General features: G+C 45.8%; 1 protein-coding gene across 2 annotated transcripts in view; it reads right to left on the bottom strand.

Moving 5' to 3' along the window:
• Positions 1 to 19,117, bottom strand: part of Cdyl (chromodomain Y like) — a 131,190-nt gene that overhangs the window by 17,027 nt on the left and 95,046 nt on the right. For both annotated transcript variants that reach the window (XM_050142367.1, XM_050142366.1), the window contains 2 exons: positions 1,640 to 1,896; positions 301 to 473 (listed from right to left, as the gene is read on the bottom strand). In XM_050142367.1, the coding sequence (XP_049998324.1) occupies positions 301 to 473; positions 1,640 to 1,882 (416 nt within the window). In that variant the 5' untranslated portion in view covers positions 1,883 to 1,896. The remainder of the gene's footprint in view (positions 1 to 300; positions 474 to 1,639; positions 1,897 to 19,117) is intronic.

The raw sequence follows: 19,117 nt of genomic DNA on the forward strand, positions 1-19,117 counted from the left end.
GGAACTGTTGCAAAGCCTGGACAACTCAGAGGAAAGAGAATACACGGTAGACTACTGCACCACAATGTTCCCAGAATGCCCTACGCTTAAGCCAACCCTGAAATCAGTGATCTGCCCAAGGCAAGTAATAATTTATGCTGGGGGCATAGAGAAGGCAGAGGATTTAATTAATCTTTTTACCAGTGCCTTTCAGAGGAAGATGTACATGTTATTCCTGAGGCTTATACGGGCTTATTCTCTGAAAGACGGATACCGTGCAAAAGCCCAGAGGCGCGGCTGAAAAGCCCGGTTGGTACTTACCTGATAGCATCTGCCATCTTAGTGCTTTCTCTCTTTCTGTCGTCCGTGAGACGCCGTATAAAATAAATAAAGTCCAGACCACAACAGAAGACACTGCCCACTGCGCTGAGCAGCACCAGCTTGCTGTCGTCGGCCGCAGCTGTGCTCAGGGCACTCTGAACTTCTTTCATCACCTGGAAGTCACCATGAGTTCAAGTGGTCAAGAGCACTTTGGGTATAGAATCCTACAAAGCACTTTTTAATGGGACAATTTTAGGTCTACAAAAGAGGCATCTCCAGTCTATGCAGCTCACTCCACCCACCATTACTGTAAATATTTTCTATAGCCAGAGACCAGAGTGCTAGGGGTGGAACAGGAATACAACCGCATGGGGAATTACAAACCCCGGTGGAAAGGCCCGCAGATCTGCATGACCTGGCTCTTGTACAGTCTCCGTGACTCTCAGCAGACCAGGCAAGCCACACAAGAAATCTATGGGAAATTCTAGTTTGGACAGCAGGTGGCACATTCAGCCAGTTTCAAGAATGAGTTAAGTTCTAGGGCTTTTGGCTAGAGCAACCTAACACAATAGGGAAAGATGTCTAAATCATCTGCTGTCTGAGTGCACTGAGTAGGGATGTAGCGTGGAAGAGCACACAACTCTTGGAATGAGCTCCGTGAAGCATATGAAAGTAACTAACAAGGCACCCTGCAATCTAAAGGTGGACCAAGGACCTGCCCTATTTTGTGACTCTGGCCAGATACCCACTTGCCCAAGATGTGTGCAATGGCAGACAAGCAACCACTAGAACTCAAAACTCTGATGAGGCACAAGTTCAAACACACTGGATTCTAGAGCTGTCCTGGAATTGATCCCCTAAAGTTGTACACACATTACCCCGGATTCCTGAAAGGTCTCTTCTACTAGGTACTACTGACAAGGACATGTGTCTGCTATAATGCTAATGGCATCTGTACAGCAGGATGACAGATTCTTTGAAGGGACTAAGACCCATCAAGATTCTGATGAATGCTGAAGCAAAGCTGGTGAATACACATTTCCATGTGATTTCAGGGTCACCGAGCCCTATGATCTGCAGATGACTTGGGGGGAGGGAGAGATGAAGAGGGAAGGATGCAGCTACCATCCCCACTTCAAAGCCACAGTCCCCACAACAGAGAATGGAGCAGCTGCTTAGCGCCCTCCTCCTGTGAAGTGTCACTGTGGCCACAAGTGTGCCGAGAAGTTAAGTTCCCCAGAAGTTTAGAAAGATCACCAAGAGTGCCACCCAGCAAAGCAGGCCAGGACACCAAGGGCACGGAGAAGCTCGAAGCCATAGCCTGGGGTGTGTCTCTCACCTCTGGGTTTAGTGAGTTATTCTCTGAAGATTTTGTGGATAACAAGATGTGGGTGAAGCCATCCTGCTTCCTGACGACAATGTCTCTGTATCTGTAGGCACTCTCTGTCTGCCTCACACTGAAACGCAACCGCTTGTCAAAAGGCTGGTCTCTTCTGTCGTCAATAAATTTCCTTTTCCCAGCTGTCACTCCTGTAACAGACGTCTGGATGGTAGCTGTTCCGTTGGCTGTTAGCGCATCCATGAACGGAGATGTACCTGCCAAGAGTTTGAAACCACAGTGGTCTGTGATGTCCTACCAATCCGTTCCCAGGGTGGTGCCTCTGAATTAGACAAAGATGCCCATCGCAAACCCAGGACTTGGCTATTAAAGGACATCACAAATTAGAAGCTTGCCCAAGTTTATTTTTACTTTTAAAGAAACCAGCTTCTTGCCAAACTAGTGTCCAAAAAGAAAAATGCTGGCCATGCACCCACTGAAAGAAGTGAAAAGTCTGAGCCTTGTAAAGAATGGGACTGGTTCTCAAGGAGAATGCATTCAAAGTCTGAGGATTTAAAAAGGGAAAAGAGGCTGACTGATGGAGATCTGAAGAGCTATTTCCACCTAAGTTCAAGAGGGACTAAGAGAGACACAGAGTTGAAGCCATGCGTGTGTCTTGGCAGGCCTAGGCGAAGTGGCCACTGCTCCCTGTGGATATCACAGACAGCAAGGAGTTCTTCATGTTGTCCCAGAAGATGCCTATGAAGTCTGTCTACTGGACCCACAATTTTAGCAGCTTTTTTTGTTTGTTTGTTTGTGAGACAAGATCTCACTAAGTAGCCCTGACTGTCTTGGAACTCACTATGTAGACCAGGCTGGCTTTGAACTCACAGAGATACCACTGCCTCTGGCTCCCAAGTACTGGAATTAATGGTGTGTGCCATTTTGGTCAGTTTCCATGACATTCTTTAAATTAGCATGGGTTTTGAGCACAGATTTGGGAGGATCTGTTGAAGACAGCTCTCCTTTTCCCCAGCAGTGTCCCATCATGCATCGCTGCTCAACCAGTCTTGGTACATGATTCCTCAACTTTTCTTACTCAGTGTAAGAGATCAGCCTCATTATGCATGCTGGGTACATGCTCTGCCATTAAACTACTGTCTGACCTAAAATATTTTTTATTATAATAAAGTGGACAGTCAAGTACCCTGACCGTCACAACAGTAGGGAAAAACACCGTCTGTTTTAATCTTTGCAATAAAAACCCTTCAAATTTAATCTTTTGATGGATCTAATCAGGATATAAATGCACACGTTTTAAGACTCTAAAAATAGAGGCCGAGGAGATGGCTTAGTGGTTAAAAGCACGCGTTGCTTTCCCAGAGAGCCTGAGCTCAATTCCTAGTACCCACACGGCAGCTAACAACCACTTGGGACTCCACTTCCAGGTGATCCTATTCTCTACTCTTCAGGGACTGTGTATACACGGTACACAGACATACATGCATAAAAACACCCATACTCATGAAGAATTTTTTAAATCTAAAGATAAGCCCATGTAGTGGCACCACAGATCTGAGGTCAGTCTAGGTCACAGGATGAGAGCCTGTGTCAGTTACGTCTCCCCCCTAAACTAACAGCACAGCATATGTGCTAAAAAGCCTTCCACCCCATTACCGAACTTCAGGTCAGGCTTTCTAAGGTGTCCTTCCTGATGTTTTATAGGGAAAGAAGTATGGATATTTTTCCATTCCCCCTGTTAAAGAACAGGTGCTGGAAGACTCCATACGCAGGGTCTTACACACACTGTTACCTTTGCTTTTACTTGTATAAAATGGTACCCTGGCATTCACTCTCTATCAGGATATTATTGTTCACAGGAGTCACCATGAGCCACATTAGAATTTATTTTCCCAATTCATACTGGAGTAACCACTAATGTTCATGGGTTAATTCTATTAACAGTGGTCTATATCACTCCTCTGCAGGCAAATCCAGACTGCATGATTCTAGAGAATTTGTGACCCCAAGTTTTCCTTCCTGACTAGAACACCCAATGGCACCTATCAGGCAGGACATTGTTGAATTGCTCTGAAAACTTTTAAGCTTCACTTTCTTTTCTGCCAGATCCTCCTCCCAAACTGGTGCTCAAAACCTGTACTTCCTCCCAAAGCGCTCTCCGCTGTTCTTTTCAGCACCACTTCTTCCTTGCTGCTCCATTCCCTGACTCACTTCAACTCAGAGTCAACACTGCCAGATAATTAATTCATTTAGTACAGAGAAACGAACCATGTATGATTTTGAAGTACTCAACTCAAGTGAGCAAGATAGGGGCATGCACATGGGGAACTGAGAGTTAGAGACACTGGCTTTACCCAGGGCGAGCATAGTCATGGGGATAGGGTGCATAGCTCAGAAGAGGGGCTGAGACATCCAGGGCTGGAGATCAGTATATGGGAACTGATGACCAGAAATGATACTGAGATAGCAGGCAGTCCCTCCTTGGGAAAGAGCAAGTCAGTAGCAAGGCTGGGAAAAATGCAGTGGGTTAGTATGATTATATGCATGCATGCATAGCAATAATAAACCCACTAGTTTCTACAACTGGTACACACTACTCATTTAAAGTATAATCGTTAAAGCTTAAAATGTAAAAATCACCAAAAGCTGTGAAAATACAACCAACTTGCTGGACATGGTGGAGCATGCCTTTAATCCCAGCACTTAGGTAGCAGAGGCAGGAGTATTTCTGTGAGTTCAAGCCACCCAGGGCTACACAGCGAGACCCTGTTTTAACAACCAACCAACCAACCAACCAACCAACCAACCAACCAACCAGTAACTTCTGGCTCACTGTGCTAGGACCCTGTTTGTTATCCACCTGGGAAGAGCATGAGGCATGACTCAGATAGGAAGTGCTCACCTGCTCATGCAAGACTGACCTTGACATTACATAACATCGACAGCAAATTAAGTCCTTGCCTATAGCATCTGTGCCTGTCTGTGCTCGCTCTAGACAGTCAAGCCACATGTTCTTATACCCATCCAGGTGTGTGCCCACTTCAGGACCTCTGAACACACTATTCCTCTGCCTAGAATACCTTGTCCTTGAACTCAAATGGCTAGACATCACCAGCAAGTGTTCCTGCACCTACTCAGCCCATGCCGCCCCCTTGTCATTACTCCCTTTATAAGGAACCCCCCCTAAAAATAGCTCTCATTGCACTCTCATATATAATACTTCTGGAATATACCCCATGAAGGCCTGTGAAGCCAGGGCCGCTGTTGTACCATTTACCCTCCTAGCCCCAGTGCTCACAGCACTCAAGAGTTATTTACAAAGTTTAGTTGTCACACAGCTAAGCCAGAGGCAGCCGGTTTGACACTGGAGCAGAACTGAGCTGTCTGTAACAAGATCCTCCATATTGTCAACACTCCCTTTCAGAAGGGTGCGCCCTGGAAATCAGGAAGCAATGCAAAATCCCAGTCTCAGAAAGCTCCTCCAACCTTTGAAGCTTCACAAGTCCACCGCCTACCCTGTGAAATAAGCAGGACCAATGGCTGAGGAGGGGACACTGAGCTGTGGGGCTGCCTCAAGCAGGGTAGTGAGGCCCAGAAACACGGCTTTCCTGAGGACATTTAGGGCGAACTTTGTGGTGCTGCAGTGGCTCCTCTAATAACTCCAATAAACTCCCAGGGCTTCCTCAGTAGGGTGGGCACAAGCCTCCAGCTGTTGGCCTTTGTTCACAGCTCCCAGTAAAACCACACAGCTGTAAATAACTGCGTATCGAAGGCCTGGGAAGAACTGTTCTTTACACCATCAACAAAAATCCAGGGACTCCGGGATAGCTCTCATGAAAACACAGGAGCCAAAGTTCCTCCATAGAGAATGAACCTGACCATCAGTGTCGTCCCTTGAGTCAAAATCTTAACATTTCTCAAGGAAAGAATCAGTTCTCTTCAAACACTTGGTTTTCTTTTACCGACTGAAGAGTAATTAAAGATACTTTCAAACCCTGATGCATAGCCTGGGGGCAGGTTTCCAAGAATGACTGGAATCTGCTTCCAACTTAGAAAGGCGCTGTGCTTTCTCGGCTCTGCTAGTGGCTGCTGTTGTGGTCTGAATTAAAAAATGTCCCACACCAGACATATTTTTGAGCACTGGGAGACTGTGACTCTCCAGGAGGTAAGGCCATGCACCAGAACTGGGTGGTAGGGTACTTTGGCAGACCTTATTAGGTTGTACCCACACCTGTGTTCTGGGAAGTTTTCTCAGTTTTATTTTTTTTTCTTCTGCTTGCCCAGATGTAAGTAGGCTTTTCCTGCCACCATGAACTGAGCTGGTCCCACCATGCCTTTCTATTGTGATGACTGGAATCCCTCTGAAACTGGGAGCCAAGCCCTGCCCCTACTTCCTTAAGATATATGGCCCACAGCTACACAAACACAACTAGAACATGCAAGTATCTATCTCCAGATGCTGGATGGTGGGCAGGGAGGGCAGCATAAAGGTGTAACAGCACTCTACCCCAGGGTAGAGGAAAACACTGGTGTGCAGGACTTGTTCGGGATTCCAATACCAGTCTGGATATATACAGGGAAAAATTGTATTAAGTCTGGTAGAGACCGACTTTTGAGGATAGATCAGCTCCTAGAGACCAAAACTGAGTAGTCTTCAGAGTTTACACAGGGCTGGGAGTCCTCAGAAGCCCTGGTGAGAGGTGTTACATGCAGAGCAAGGCACAGGCACACATCGACAGTAAACCTATTCTGGTCTAAGATGAAAGACGCATGGAATTACATCAAACTTACAGCGAGACAGAACAAGCTAACACTTCCGCCTGGAACTCCAGTTCTAGGTGACCTAATGTCTCTGGCCTCCACAGCCCCTGCATTCCCATGCACACACTCACAGACATACACATAATTTAAAAACAAACACAGATTTTAAAGTATATAATAAAACCCCAACACCTTAAATTGTAAAAGAATCGATATCCAGCAAACAACCCAAGGCTGACAGGAGAAAACCAGGACTGAAGTCCAAGATTAAATCACCGAGTAGGAAGAGACCCCCAAACTGATGGGATCAACAGAAAAAGACATTTCAAAACTAATTATCATCCATACGTAAAGACCAAGAGTGGGACAATGACCTATGAGGGGGAAATTCAGACAAGCCAGGTTGATAGCCCATGGGGTGCCAGTCAGTCCCTAAGCAGCCAAGGCAGATAATACTAATAGACTACAAGGTAATTACCCCCAGCGGGGAAAGACGCAGCAACGTCTTGCTCAGCGCACTACTCCAGGGCTGTGCAACAACGGTCCACATAGCAACAAGTTAAAATGTTTTTGTTTTAAAATCCGAGATGTGTCACAGTTAGCTTCAGCTGTCAATTTGATACACCTGGCAAGAGGGAACCTCACTCAAGGCATTGCCTACAGTGGTCAGGCCTGTTAATATATCAGGGGATGAGGTGGGGAGGTGGATTTTCTTGATTGCTGGCTTTTGTACGAGGGCTCAGGCTGTATAAGAAAGATAGTTAAGAATAAATAAATAAAAGCCAGGCAGTGATGGCGCACGCCTTTAATCCCAGCACTTGGGAGGCAGAGGCAGGTGGATCTCTGGAAGTTCGAGACCAGCCTGGTCTACAAGAGCTAGTTCCAGGACAGGCTCCAAAACCACAGAGAAACCCAGTCTCGAAAAAACCAAAAAAGAAAGATAGTTAAGCAAACTAGGAGGAGGAGGAGTAAGAGGAGGAGAAGAGTAAGCTGCATTTGTCTGTGGCCTCTGCTTCAGCTCCTGCCTTGGATGCTGGCATTGCTTTCCCTGATGATGGGAGCTGTAAACCAAACACACCCTTTCTTCTCCTTGTTGCTTTTGGTTATGGTGCTCATCACAATGACAGAAACCAAACTAGAATAATGAAGTTGTCGAAAATGTTTCTTATTATGCCTATTTCTTACAGAGGAATAGATCTAAAAGAAAAAGGAAGTTTATTTTCCAAAGAATGAGTTTTAAGACTGGAAAATTTGTTAAAAAAAAAAAAAGATCACATGCCTGAGGCTCAGGACAGAGGTAAGTTTAAGATACTTTAGAAAGAACAGCTCATGCTTTCCGTATTTCAAGAAAGCCAGGAAGAAGCCTATGGAGCCAGGACGTTTTACCAAAGATTAGTCAGGATGCATGTGCATCCTTCGTGCATGCAGACACAGGCAAATCATAAATCTGAGGGTGGGGAGACACTGCAGACAGAACAACTCTACTTGTCTTTAGAAGCCTAGGAGCGAGACAACAGAATGGTGCCTTTAACTGAAGCAGAAAATAGTAACCACCTGGCTCATCCCCAGGGGAAAAAAAGTCTACCTTTCCCCTACTTTTGTTATCAACAGCAAAAATGGGTAAAATCGTTTAGAATATAGTGGAAACAGTATCTTTAAAAGGTGTAGTGTTTGGAACAATACTACTTCTCAAGACGGATATTTTCATTTGAACACATTAGTAAGTGAAGGCAGCCCTGGGGCAGTAGCATCTATTTTATACAATACAAAGCGTCTAAAGGGCCCCTCGCTCCAACTACAAGGGTCCGAGTTTCCCAGTGATAGATGCTCCGCAGTCCTCTGCAAGGCACTTGGTACAACTGTGTGGAGAGCGCTCATGAATGAACAGCGCCCGGCTGAACTTAGCTCCTTGGGAATCCAAAGCTCAGATTTGCTGATCATTACTAAAGAAACCTTATTAGTAAGAGGCAGCGTGTCCAAACTCGGCTGAATAAACTCACTCCCTGTCACTGTCTATTCCAGAGCTGTAGGTGTAGGCAATGCCCTCTAACCCAGCCAAAGATTCTAGTGGCTCGGGGTTCTAGATACAGGCCAACAACACAGGGGCAGCACAGAGAACAGGAGGACCAGACTGACTGTGGTGAGCTGGTATCACCACACAGCTGCCAGGTCAGATACTCCAGACTGGAATACCCTTCCTGCTCTAGCTGGTACAGTTGCAAGTTTTCATCCCGGGATAAGGCTAGGAATTCTTTTAGCCATCACTGCAGGGTGGCTAAAATCTGACCTTGGCCCTGGAGCTCTTGGGCAACAGGTAAGAGATACTGTATTCTCTACTGGGAGGCCACCCTCTGTTCCACACATCTGTATTTTAAAGCTCTGGGATACAAAGGCAGTTTCATGGTTACCAGTTAGTATTTGTTTCAGACAGGACTCTTAGAAACTAGTGATCACAGTGTATCCATATAGTGCCCAGTCCTTCAAGGTGGGTCAGGCTGGGTAAGTCTGAGCATGCAACTTCCATACCAGCATCTCCATGCTAAGTTTACCTCATGAGAGGCTCCAGCTGTGTCCCTAGACAGCACCACCCAAATCACCTGGGCCCTGAGGGAAGTGCTTCTACCTCAAGGGCTCTCAACCTATAGGCTGCTAACCCTTCAGGGGCATATCAGGTTATTTACATTGGCAATTCATAACAGTAGCAAAATCACAGGTATGGCCGGGGTCACCAAAACATGAGGGATTGTATTACAGGGTGACAGTGTTAGGAAGGCTGAAAACCACTTCTCTGATCCACTTGACAGATCCACAGACCTGAATTTAAAGCTTACCAATCCAACCTCTGTGCCTGGTTCCTGAATAGTGGTGGTTTGAAAGAGGATGGCGCCCGTAGGCTCATATATGCAAATACTTAGTCCTTAGCTGGTGAACTGTTTGAGAAGGGTTAGAAGGATTAAGGGTGTGGTCTTGCTGGAGTAGGTGTGAATTTGTTGGAGGAAGCGTGTCACTATGGGCTTGAGTGTGCTTTTGCCTGCTACCTGTGGATCTGGATGTAGTTCTCAGCTCCTTCTTAGCACCACACCTCCCTGCTGCCATGCGCACCCCATCACGATGACAAGGGACTGACCCTCTGAAAGCCTCCAATTAAACGCCGTTCATAAGAGCTGCCTTGGTCATGATGTGTTTTCGCAGCAACAGAACAGTGACTAAGGCAGCCTCCCTGGCCCTCTCCCCACTGGCTCATTGCTATCCTGGAAGACAGGTGGTTGGCTGGGCAGAATGCCAGGTCTCTGTCCTGACTCTACACTAACCACAGGGGAGAGGTCACAGGCCTTTGGATGTGGGGAGGGATGGGCACAGCACCAGCCTGGTCTGCCCCTGCTCTTCACACAGGCAACCCCTGCCCCCTCCTTTGCCTGCCCTCACTGTTCTAATCGGCTGATTCCCAAGCCTTTCACTCTTCGAACCACTTTTATCCGACTGCACAATGACACCCCTCCCTTGGCCACTGAAACTTTTCTCAAATTCTTCTTTCTTAAAATATTATTATTACTTATTTGTGTGCTAGTGTGTGTGCGTGTATGCATTTGCTTCTGTCTGAAAAATTCAGAAGAGTGTAGATTCCTTGGAGCTGGAGTTAGAGGCAGCTGTGAGCTGTTTAAGTGGGTTTCTCGGGGTCAAATTTGGGTCCTCTGCAAGAACAGTATGCATTCTTAACTACCAGGCCACCTCTCTAGCCACCTCCTTAAACTTTTCATTCAACAATTTTCTATACAAATTAAGAAGCAATGTCAACATTAAGCGTAAACTTAGTTAAGTGTACAGGTTTCCCCTATCATGGGTCAGAGGTTTCAGACCTGAGGCTCTTGTGTTAATGACTCAGTTTCCAGCCTTGAGCAAACACGTGTTTCCAGTTCTTCAAGGAGAACTGGGGCTGTCCAAAGGTCAGGGAAGGGGGTATGACACCCCGGACCACTCAATTATGGTACGGCGTTAACAGTCACCATAAGACTGCACAAGACTCCTTCTTTACAGAACAAAGGGAACCTACAAGTGGCAAAGATGTAAGTTCCACCTTGGTCCACAAAGCACACGAATACTTCATTAAAACTGCAAAGTAACTCAGGAGTATCAGAAACAGACAAAAAGTAGATGAATGGAAAACATTAAAAACTCAAGAGCACACAGCCTAGGAAGCAAAGCTGTGGGTTCTTCAATTACAGTGATTTGCTGTAACAGCTAACCTTCCAGCGATAACTAATCTAAAAATATTAAGTGTGCAAAGCAGTAAGGAGGGCTAAGTTGAAAAACACTATGTTTAGATGAAAAAGAACTACCAATTAATGAGAGAGGCTATGTAACTTTAAATCAACTCTAAATAGTTAATTATACCTTCCTGAACCTAAATAAGACCAGTCTAATTCAATCAAGGGAGACACAATGATGACGTATTTGGCATGCCGAGTGTGGTGTGCTGCTACCAGCAGCAGGGCTTCTCACCCCGAGCCACCAGATTCCAGATAACTCCTGAGAGTGCCTTGGGTCCACACTGCCAGTCACCTGATGGGGATCAGCACACCTCAAGAGCTGATGCATTTGATACCTACCGGCGATGGACCATACTCAAGGTCTGAAATAGCCCCAAATGTAAAATAGACGGGGCAGAAGGGAGGTTACAGGAGCCATGATATTTCCTCCACACCAAAGAATCCTACACACCCAACAATTAGACTTAAGTAAGAGAGGAAACAGGAAGAAACTGGCCAGGATCTTAGAATCCAGCAGGGAGCTGTGCAGTACTGGTCAACACCAGGAGACAAGCGACTGGTTCTGTGAGGGCTCCCAATGCAGGGATAGCAGATTGGTTGTTTGTGGCATAGCTTCATGGTCAGGCAAATGAAATGTCCATATTTTGATCAACCACGTTCCCTCATAATAGACTAGTCATTCAGTCATAACTATAACTCTTTCCAACTTATCTGACACCAAATCCAAGGGAAAGTATGGTTTCTTGGAGTAATGAAGACAGGTGGCTGGTCAGGGCAAAGGCTGGCTCCTAACACTGATTGATGGCCCTGCCAATGCTCACTGCGGGGTACCAGGACCTCACTAAATCTCTTTACAAGAGGGAACCCAAGGTCTACTGTCGCCTGAGCTCACCAGTAGGCGTTAAGATCCCATTACACCCAGCAGCCCCACAGCGGCAAACACACAGGCACAAGAAAAGCAAACCAGCAAAGGGTACGTGATGGGAAAAGATGTATTCTTTTTTTTTAATATTTATTTATTTATTATGTATACAATATTCTGTCTGTGTGTATGCCTGCAGGCCAGAAGAGGGCACCAGACCCCATTACAGATGGTTGTGAGCCACCATGTGGTTGCTGGGAATTGAACTCAGGACCTTTGGAAGAGCAGGCAATGCTCTTAACCTCTGAGCCATCTCTCCAGCCTGAAAAGATGTATTCTTAATGGATGGGAAATCTTCAAAGTTAGGAATATCTCCAAAGACCTCTGGGTTGAGACTTGATGGGATCGAGATTTCAGCAGCTCCCGAGTGCTTTGCATACTGTGGGTTCTCAAAGGGTATCTGCTGAATGCAACTGTTAACAGACACTGGCACGTTAGGATACTATGCCAATTAGCAAAGAAATGGAATGTCTGGATATGCCAGATTCAGGGGACCACAAATAGCCAGGATGAAAAAGAACAGATTGGAACCAGCCTTCTGAGGGTTAAACAGCACATTAAATAATTATAGGAATAACAGTGGAGGCAGTGGAGGGATTAAATGATCAACAACTCACCCACCTGCCAGCAACAACTGACAACCGAGCCCAGGGAGAGAGGAATGCTTGAGCTCATTCGGGGAACGGGAAATACATTCTAGCCAGTTAGAAAAGCCCCCGAGGGCTGATGTAACTCCCAACACAGGTCTCATAGCTTATTAAAATTTAAGGGCTTCATACCAGGGTTGTTTTTATTACCTCTGGCATTGACCTGAGTGAAGAGCCAAAGGGGCTGCTTTTTACAAATGGGGGGAAAACCACTGTTGGGCAGGGAAAAAAAATGGCTGTTTCTTAGGCAGGCTCCGATTTCTTTTCCATGGATGACAATTTGAGAGGAAACACACTAAGGCCACACGGCAGCATCATCCTCTCCTTGTCTTAAAACACGCACCTCCCAGTCTCACTTGCCCTAAATAAAGGGCTATAATTCATCAGTAGGGCCTGCACACAACACCCAGGACCACTGCTACTCAGGCAACAGTTTATGCTAGGAGATTATTAAAAAATATAAACACACACACAGAATTCTAATAGGAGTTGGGGAAATGGCTCAGTGGGTAAAGTGATGGCCATGAGAACTCTGTTTGAATCCCTGGTACCCACTTAAATGCCAGACAGGTATGGTGGCCTAACTGTAATCACAGCACTTCAAAGGGAGAGATGGGATTCCGAGGCAAGCAGGCTAGTTGAACTAGCTAGGTGGTAAGCTCAATTAATACCTTAATAATACTGCAAATGTAAGCGACCGAGGAAGACACCCGAGGTCAACCTCTGGCCTTCACACCTGCACGAACACCTGCACAAGTGTGTGCCTATACAAGCGCAAACATGCACACACTTAAAAAGCCTCATTCACAAGGTTAAAATGCTGTTCTGATGGCTCTGATGGCTTCCTCCCGGTTTCTACCTCCATCCCTCACACTCATTGCACGAGCTTCTCCTATGCTGTGAAAAGCTTCCCTGCAGTGTAGACCAGTGTTTGCAGGGACACCTGGATCAAGCCGCGGCACTCTTGCTCAAGAATCTATAGACTCTATTCTTGGTGTAATGACAGCCAGACATCAACAAAGATTAGCAAACAAGTGGGTTATATCGCAGCGTTACAGTTTGTTGGGTGTTTCTAAGCGCACAGTAGTTCACAGAGGCATGAGACATCCCCGATAAACACTTACTTCTTTGTTCCAGCGCCTTCGTGTTCGAGGATTTGGCTACTTTGGGGACTCCTCCTGTAAGGAGAACCAGACGTCTGCCCTGTGTGACTGGCCTGCTTACTCAGAACAATGTCCTTAAGGCACAGTCCTGATGTAGCACAGAAAGGACTTGTGTTTTTTAAGGCCCGATGATCCTGCTATCTGGCCAGATCACAGCCGCACATCTGTCCACCAGCCAACAGACCGCTGGCGGTTTTCACCTTTTGGCTTTCATTAGCGCTCTCTCTTTTTCTCTCTTCCAGACTGCTTTTCATCCTCTGAACCCACTCCTAAAAATGGAATTACTGCATCTTACAGTAATTCTATGTTAAAATTTTTAAAGTTACACTTAATATTTATTTTCCTACATTATCCCAGAATGTATTTAATGAGCAGCTATAGTCAAGTTCTTGGGAAGCAGCTCAACTATGGACTGTGTCACTTCCATTTCCTTGCTAAACATCTTTAAGTTAGTAAGTTAGTATCCTTGGGATAAGCAAGCAGGGGAGACACGTCAAGGAAATGAGGGGTTACTGTAACTAAAATATACAAGAAGCCATGCAATTCGGAGGCTGTCCTAGTCCAGAGACAAGGAAGGCCTTTGTTTATCCGCTTATGTCCAGGTGCTGCTGTCTCCTGAGCCATCCTGGACTGCTAACACCCACAGGCAGCATCCACACCTCAGCATTCTGCCTCTGAGCGAGTTTCAAGGTTTGCTGAATGGCCTTTAACCACATGATTTCACCATGCAAAGTTCTTAGCACAAGGGCACAGCCAAGAGTCCTCGCCTGTGCTCAGGTCTTGTGGTACACAGGTCAGTGCTGTGTGGATCACCCTGTGTTAAGAACCCTCTGCCAGCTCCTGTCCTCACTGGGAGTTTGCTGAGCTCCTCAGAGCGCACTAATCCCTAAGGGGATTTAGATCCCTGAATCTAGAAAGGGAGCCTTTAGTAGCACAAAGGAGTCTGAAATCGCACATTTACTGAGCCCTTCACAACAGACACCCCATGAAGCAAGTACAAAGCTGTGGGCTATAATCAACACTTTAGAGCCGAAAGTGTAGAACATTAAGAAACTAGGACCCTTAAATGCGAATCCTATTTCAAAGTCAAAGGAAACTATTCAAGCCAGAATGGTCTTTAATGACAAATGCAAATCCCACAGAGGAAGTTCAGTTTTGCTCTCAGAAAATGGAAACAAGAAGATGGACAATTATTAGTAACACAGATCCGCCGGTCCCAGTGGCCAGGCTGGTTTCTAAGTGAATCCAGTAGGATAGGCGCAACTGCAAGTGTATTTTATTTCACTCTGACAGTTAAAAAAAAAAGTTTCATATTGGAAGTGTGGGAGGTCATCTTAGAGTACGGTAAAATGAGCAGAACACCGGAAGACCCACCATTCCCTGTAGTGTGGAGAACAGAGAGAAATGAAGGAAAATATAGGAATGGCCCCCACAGGCTCATGTACTTGAATGCCTGGTCATTAGCAAGTGGTGCTACTTGACAGGAATTAGGAGGCGGTTCCTGTTGGAAGAAGTATGTCACTGGGGGTTTGGGTTTACAAACGCTCAAGCTAGGCGGATGTGTCTCTCGCCTGTTGCCTGCCAATCCAGACGTAGAACTCTCAGCTACCTCTCCAGCTCCAAGTCTGCCCCGGCCCGCAACTTCCTACCGTGCTACCTGCCAGGCTGATAACAGACTATAAACTTCTGAACTTGTAAGCCAGCCCCAGTTAAATGTTTTCCTTTATAAGAGCTGCTGTGGTCATGGTGTCTCTTCACAGAAACCGAACACTAAGACGTGTGTCAGGTGCTTGGGTGGTGGGTGCCAACAGCAGGAATGGTACGGCGTAGTTACGCAGCAGGGGGGCTTTTGGAGCATATCCTGTACTTGCCCACCAGATCCACTGACACTTTACGCTCATTTTGACTTTTAGAATTAACCAGCTTTTGCAACTACAATTTTAGTAAGATAACCAACTAACAGCAATCCAGTTTCCCTAGTTCATTAGTAGCACATGGCCATTAATTTCAAACCCTGCCTATTACAGGGAGTCACCATCTCAGTTACACCCAAGCTTCTTCAAAGACAGTTAATTTTCAAGACACATTTGCTGCATTCGGTATATTCTAGGCTAACATGTTCAGAACTCTCTATTCACCTCTAGTGCAAAGACAGCCTTACAGAGCGAAACTTCAAACACCTTTCGAAAGCATGTGATTATCCAGTCACGTTGGCCATGCTGTTTGCTGACATTCACACTGAAGCTTATCAGCCTTCTCCCTACAATGGCAACGGTAGCAGGCTGAGTGAAATCTGTCATCTTTTCTGAGTGAGGCCATTTTGGCAACTTCTTTGGTAGTCCAACAGAGCACACCACAGGACACCATTAACCTTTCCCTCCGACTCATTGCCTCTCTAAATCAGAAACATTTAAACTGGAACGGTGCCTGCATTAATCTCAAATGCTGTCCTTCCTGGCTCTGTGGTACCGTGTTGTAGATTCTGAAGGGCGAAAGATGCCATTAAAGTTGCAGAGGTATGTACAACAACTCCATTAAAAAAAAATTCTTAAGATAAAAGAAGCATAAACCTTACATGATGAGTCAAACTCAAGACTCTTCCATAGCATTTCCCAAACCCACAGGGACGGTTCCCCCCTAAACACACAGTGCTCTGCGGATGGTTCCCTGCTAGTTCCAGGGCTGGCCTGCTAGAAAGCAATACTAAGCTGTGATAATGGCTGAGCCAGTCTGTCTGCTCAAAAAAATGGAGAAATGAAACCTCTTCAGATTTGCAAGATACTCTAAGACCTGCATTTAGGATGAAACAGGCTATGAAGGCAGGAGAGCGTCCTCATTAGACCCAGTCAATCACCAGAATCACAGAAGGGGTCAGGAGGCCTGGAGGCCAGAAATGCCAGCTCCGTCAGGTCACCTTCAAGATAGCCTACCACCTTTTTTTGGCAGCTTCTGGACCACAGGGGCCCAGGCCATCCGCTCCACAGGGAATTTCTTTAAAGAACTATTTCACTGTATTTGTGGCATTCAGTACATCTTTGATTTTTAGCGTTTCTAGTTAGTATTTCTCCAACTCATGGCTATTGAAAAGGAAATTTGATCACAGAAACACAGATTTTATACAAAGAATATGCTCAAATAAAAAAAAAACTGGGTATGAAAACTGGGAACGATAACAAAGACCTATGATCCAAGCTTCCTGGGAAACAGTCAGGAGACTTGCAAGTCTGAAGCCTGCCTTAGCACTTAGATCCTACCTCACAACAAAACTTAAAAGGCCTGGAGATGTAGCTTGGTGGTAGAGCACTTGCCTAGCCCTGGGCTTGATTCCCAGAAATGGGGGAAAACATTGGTATGAAGTATTATTCCCCCGAGAAGGGCAGAAGTGTAGACAGTCTGTATCCAAAAAAAAAAAAAAAAAAAAAATGGTCACTCAAGACATATCGGCAGTTGTATTTGCTTATTAAGATTTATGGTTCATTTCTGCCCACTGAAAATGAAAAGCAAATAAACTAATCATTGCAATATTCAAAGGAACACACAAGTTTAGTAAGCCTTTGATACATTAGGCCAAGCTAACACCAGAACTTTTAAGTGTGCACATCCAAAAGCAGAGAGGCCAAATGCTTTGGAGGGTGGCTGAAGACCCTGAGTCAGATATTCCACACCACAAACCTCATCTCGGATTTATCCTGCAGACTTCCATAAAGACGTAACAGAAGGATGTGCCCTGCAGGGTCTGAGCAGAGGAGCATCTGCTGTAATTAAAGACTACATGGCTGTGCCTAAGGAAACAGAGCCAGCCGCTTGTGCTGAGGAGCTACAAGTGTGTGATGAGGTTCTTCCTACAGCTGGTGGTCATGTTCTCTCACCCATTCTCACCTGCAGGTCCATTCCTGACCTCACAGTGGTGGGGTCTACCTCCTGCCTCTATCTGTCTGTCTGCCCATCATCCACTTATCATCCATCTCTGTGTCTGCACATGCATGTAGACTATGGTATATGTGTGGAGCTCAGAGCACAACTGTATGGGACTGGTTCTCTCTACCTTCATATGCACCCTGGAGATCAAACTCAGGTCATCAGATTTGCTTTGGTGTTGGGTAGCAAGCACAATTCCTGTGTGCTGTGGGAACTCAGGGTATCTGCCAGGCTTTTTCCTGCAGTACTGAAACTCATGCCATTGGACAGAAGTGTAATTTGCAAAGGAGTCTGAAGGACACTGGATGAGGTTGTACCAACCCACCTGGATCCAGAGCTGGCACCAAGGTGATGCCATTCAGGACTCTGCTAAGAGAAACCCCAGGTCCAGACCTGATCTATAGATGCCGTACTTACTGCAAAGGGGGCCAGCAAGGAAAGAGAGGGACAGCTCAGAACAAGCAGCAGACCTGCCACGACACAAGCACTGGATAAACTACAAAACACAACAGGATCAGGATACTTGCACGAGCAGATGGAGAATCCCAGCAACAATAAATGTGAGGCCAAATACTAAAGGCAGAAATAAAAACCATCCAGGGCTGGGCACTTGGGAAGCAGAGGCAGGTGGATCTCTGTGAGATCAAGGCCAGCCTGGTCTACAAAGCTAGTTCTAGAATAGCCAGGGTTGTTACACAGAGAAACCCTTTCTCGGGGTTGAGTGAGACAACAACAACAACAACCATATGGGGAGAAAATGTATCAGTGGTCTTATTCAGCTGAGGATACTACAAACCGCATAACCCACCATTGTGTCCATTGGTACGGCAGTGGCATAACTATTATGGGACAACCAGGAGCTCCTGGGTTGGTTCTGAGGTTTATTCTACAAGAAAAGAGTCCACACCTCATACTGCAAATCTGGGTAAAAAAAAAACCATGGTTGAGAACAAGAGTCTGACGCTAGCAGGTAATTCATTAACGTTGTTTAGCTCATCTGACAGTGCAGCAACTGCTTCTAAAAACTTGTGGTTGTGTCCACAAACGTTGCTCTCTCTCAGTCTCAACCAGAGAAACTCTGCAGTGAAATGCAGTAAATGTAGGGACTTGTGGCCGCTCAAATACTGAGCATTAGTGATGGTTGACCACTCAGCCCTCAATAGGACATTCATGCCCCCTCCCCGCCCAAGTTCAGAGAACAGGGAGGAAGGGTGGAGAGAATGCAGGAGTTGGAAGGCAGAAGAGCTGCAAAATGCTGCCTTGTGGGTATCACAGCACCAATGCAATCAACTGGACACCCAGTCAAACTGGTTAAACTCAGGTCAGAAAACCAAATTAACATGGATGTGGGAAGGGACCTGCATAGGTGCACCTGAGTAGGTTAACAGAGCCAGGAGAAGGGTAAGGGAAGGGAAAGGTGCCACTATCAGAAGGCACTGTGTATGCACACTGAAAACAACAATAACAAATCATGGTGTCCACGATAAGGAGGCTTCCACAGGCTCATCAATAAACAATTCCACAAGCTGAGTAAAGACCAAAGCTTCCCTGCTCTCAAAACCCGCAAACACACACACACACACACAAAAACACAAAAACACAAAAAGAAAACCAGAATAGAGGATATAAAGAACTTGGGGGAACTCTAAGAATTTAAAAAAAGACAATCCATTTCAAATTTATAAAAATTCAGGCTAGACTAAAACAGAAGACATACTTTACACAAAGGCTGCATACCAATTTTCTCCTCAGAAGATGGAGAGGCATCTTAAAATAATGAGAACTGTCACTTGAACAAT

Source organism: Alexandromys fortis, unplaced genomic scaffold (genome assembly GCF_014885135.2).
Source record: "Alexandromys fortis isolate MF-2015 unplaced genomic scaffold, M_Fortis_MF-2015_v1.1 scaffold_5, whole genome shotgun sequence".
In the NCBI taxonomy this organism is placed as follows: Eukaryota; Metazoa; Chordata; class Mammalia; order Rodentia; family Cricetidae; genus Alexandromys; species Alexandromys fortis.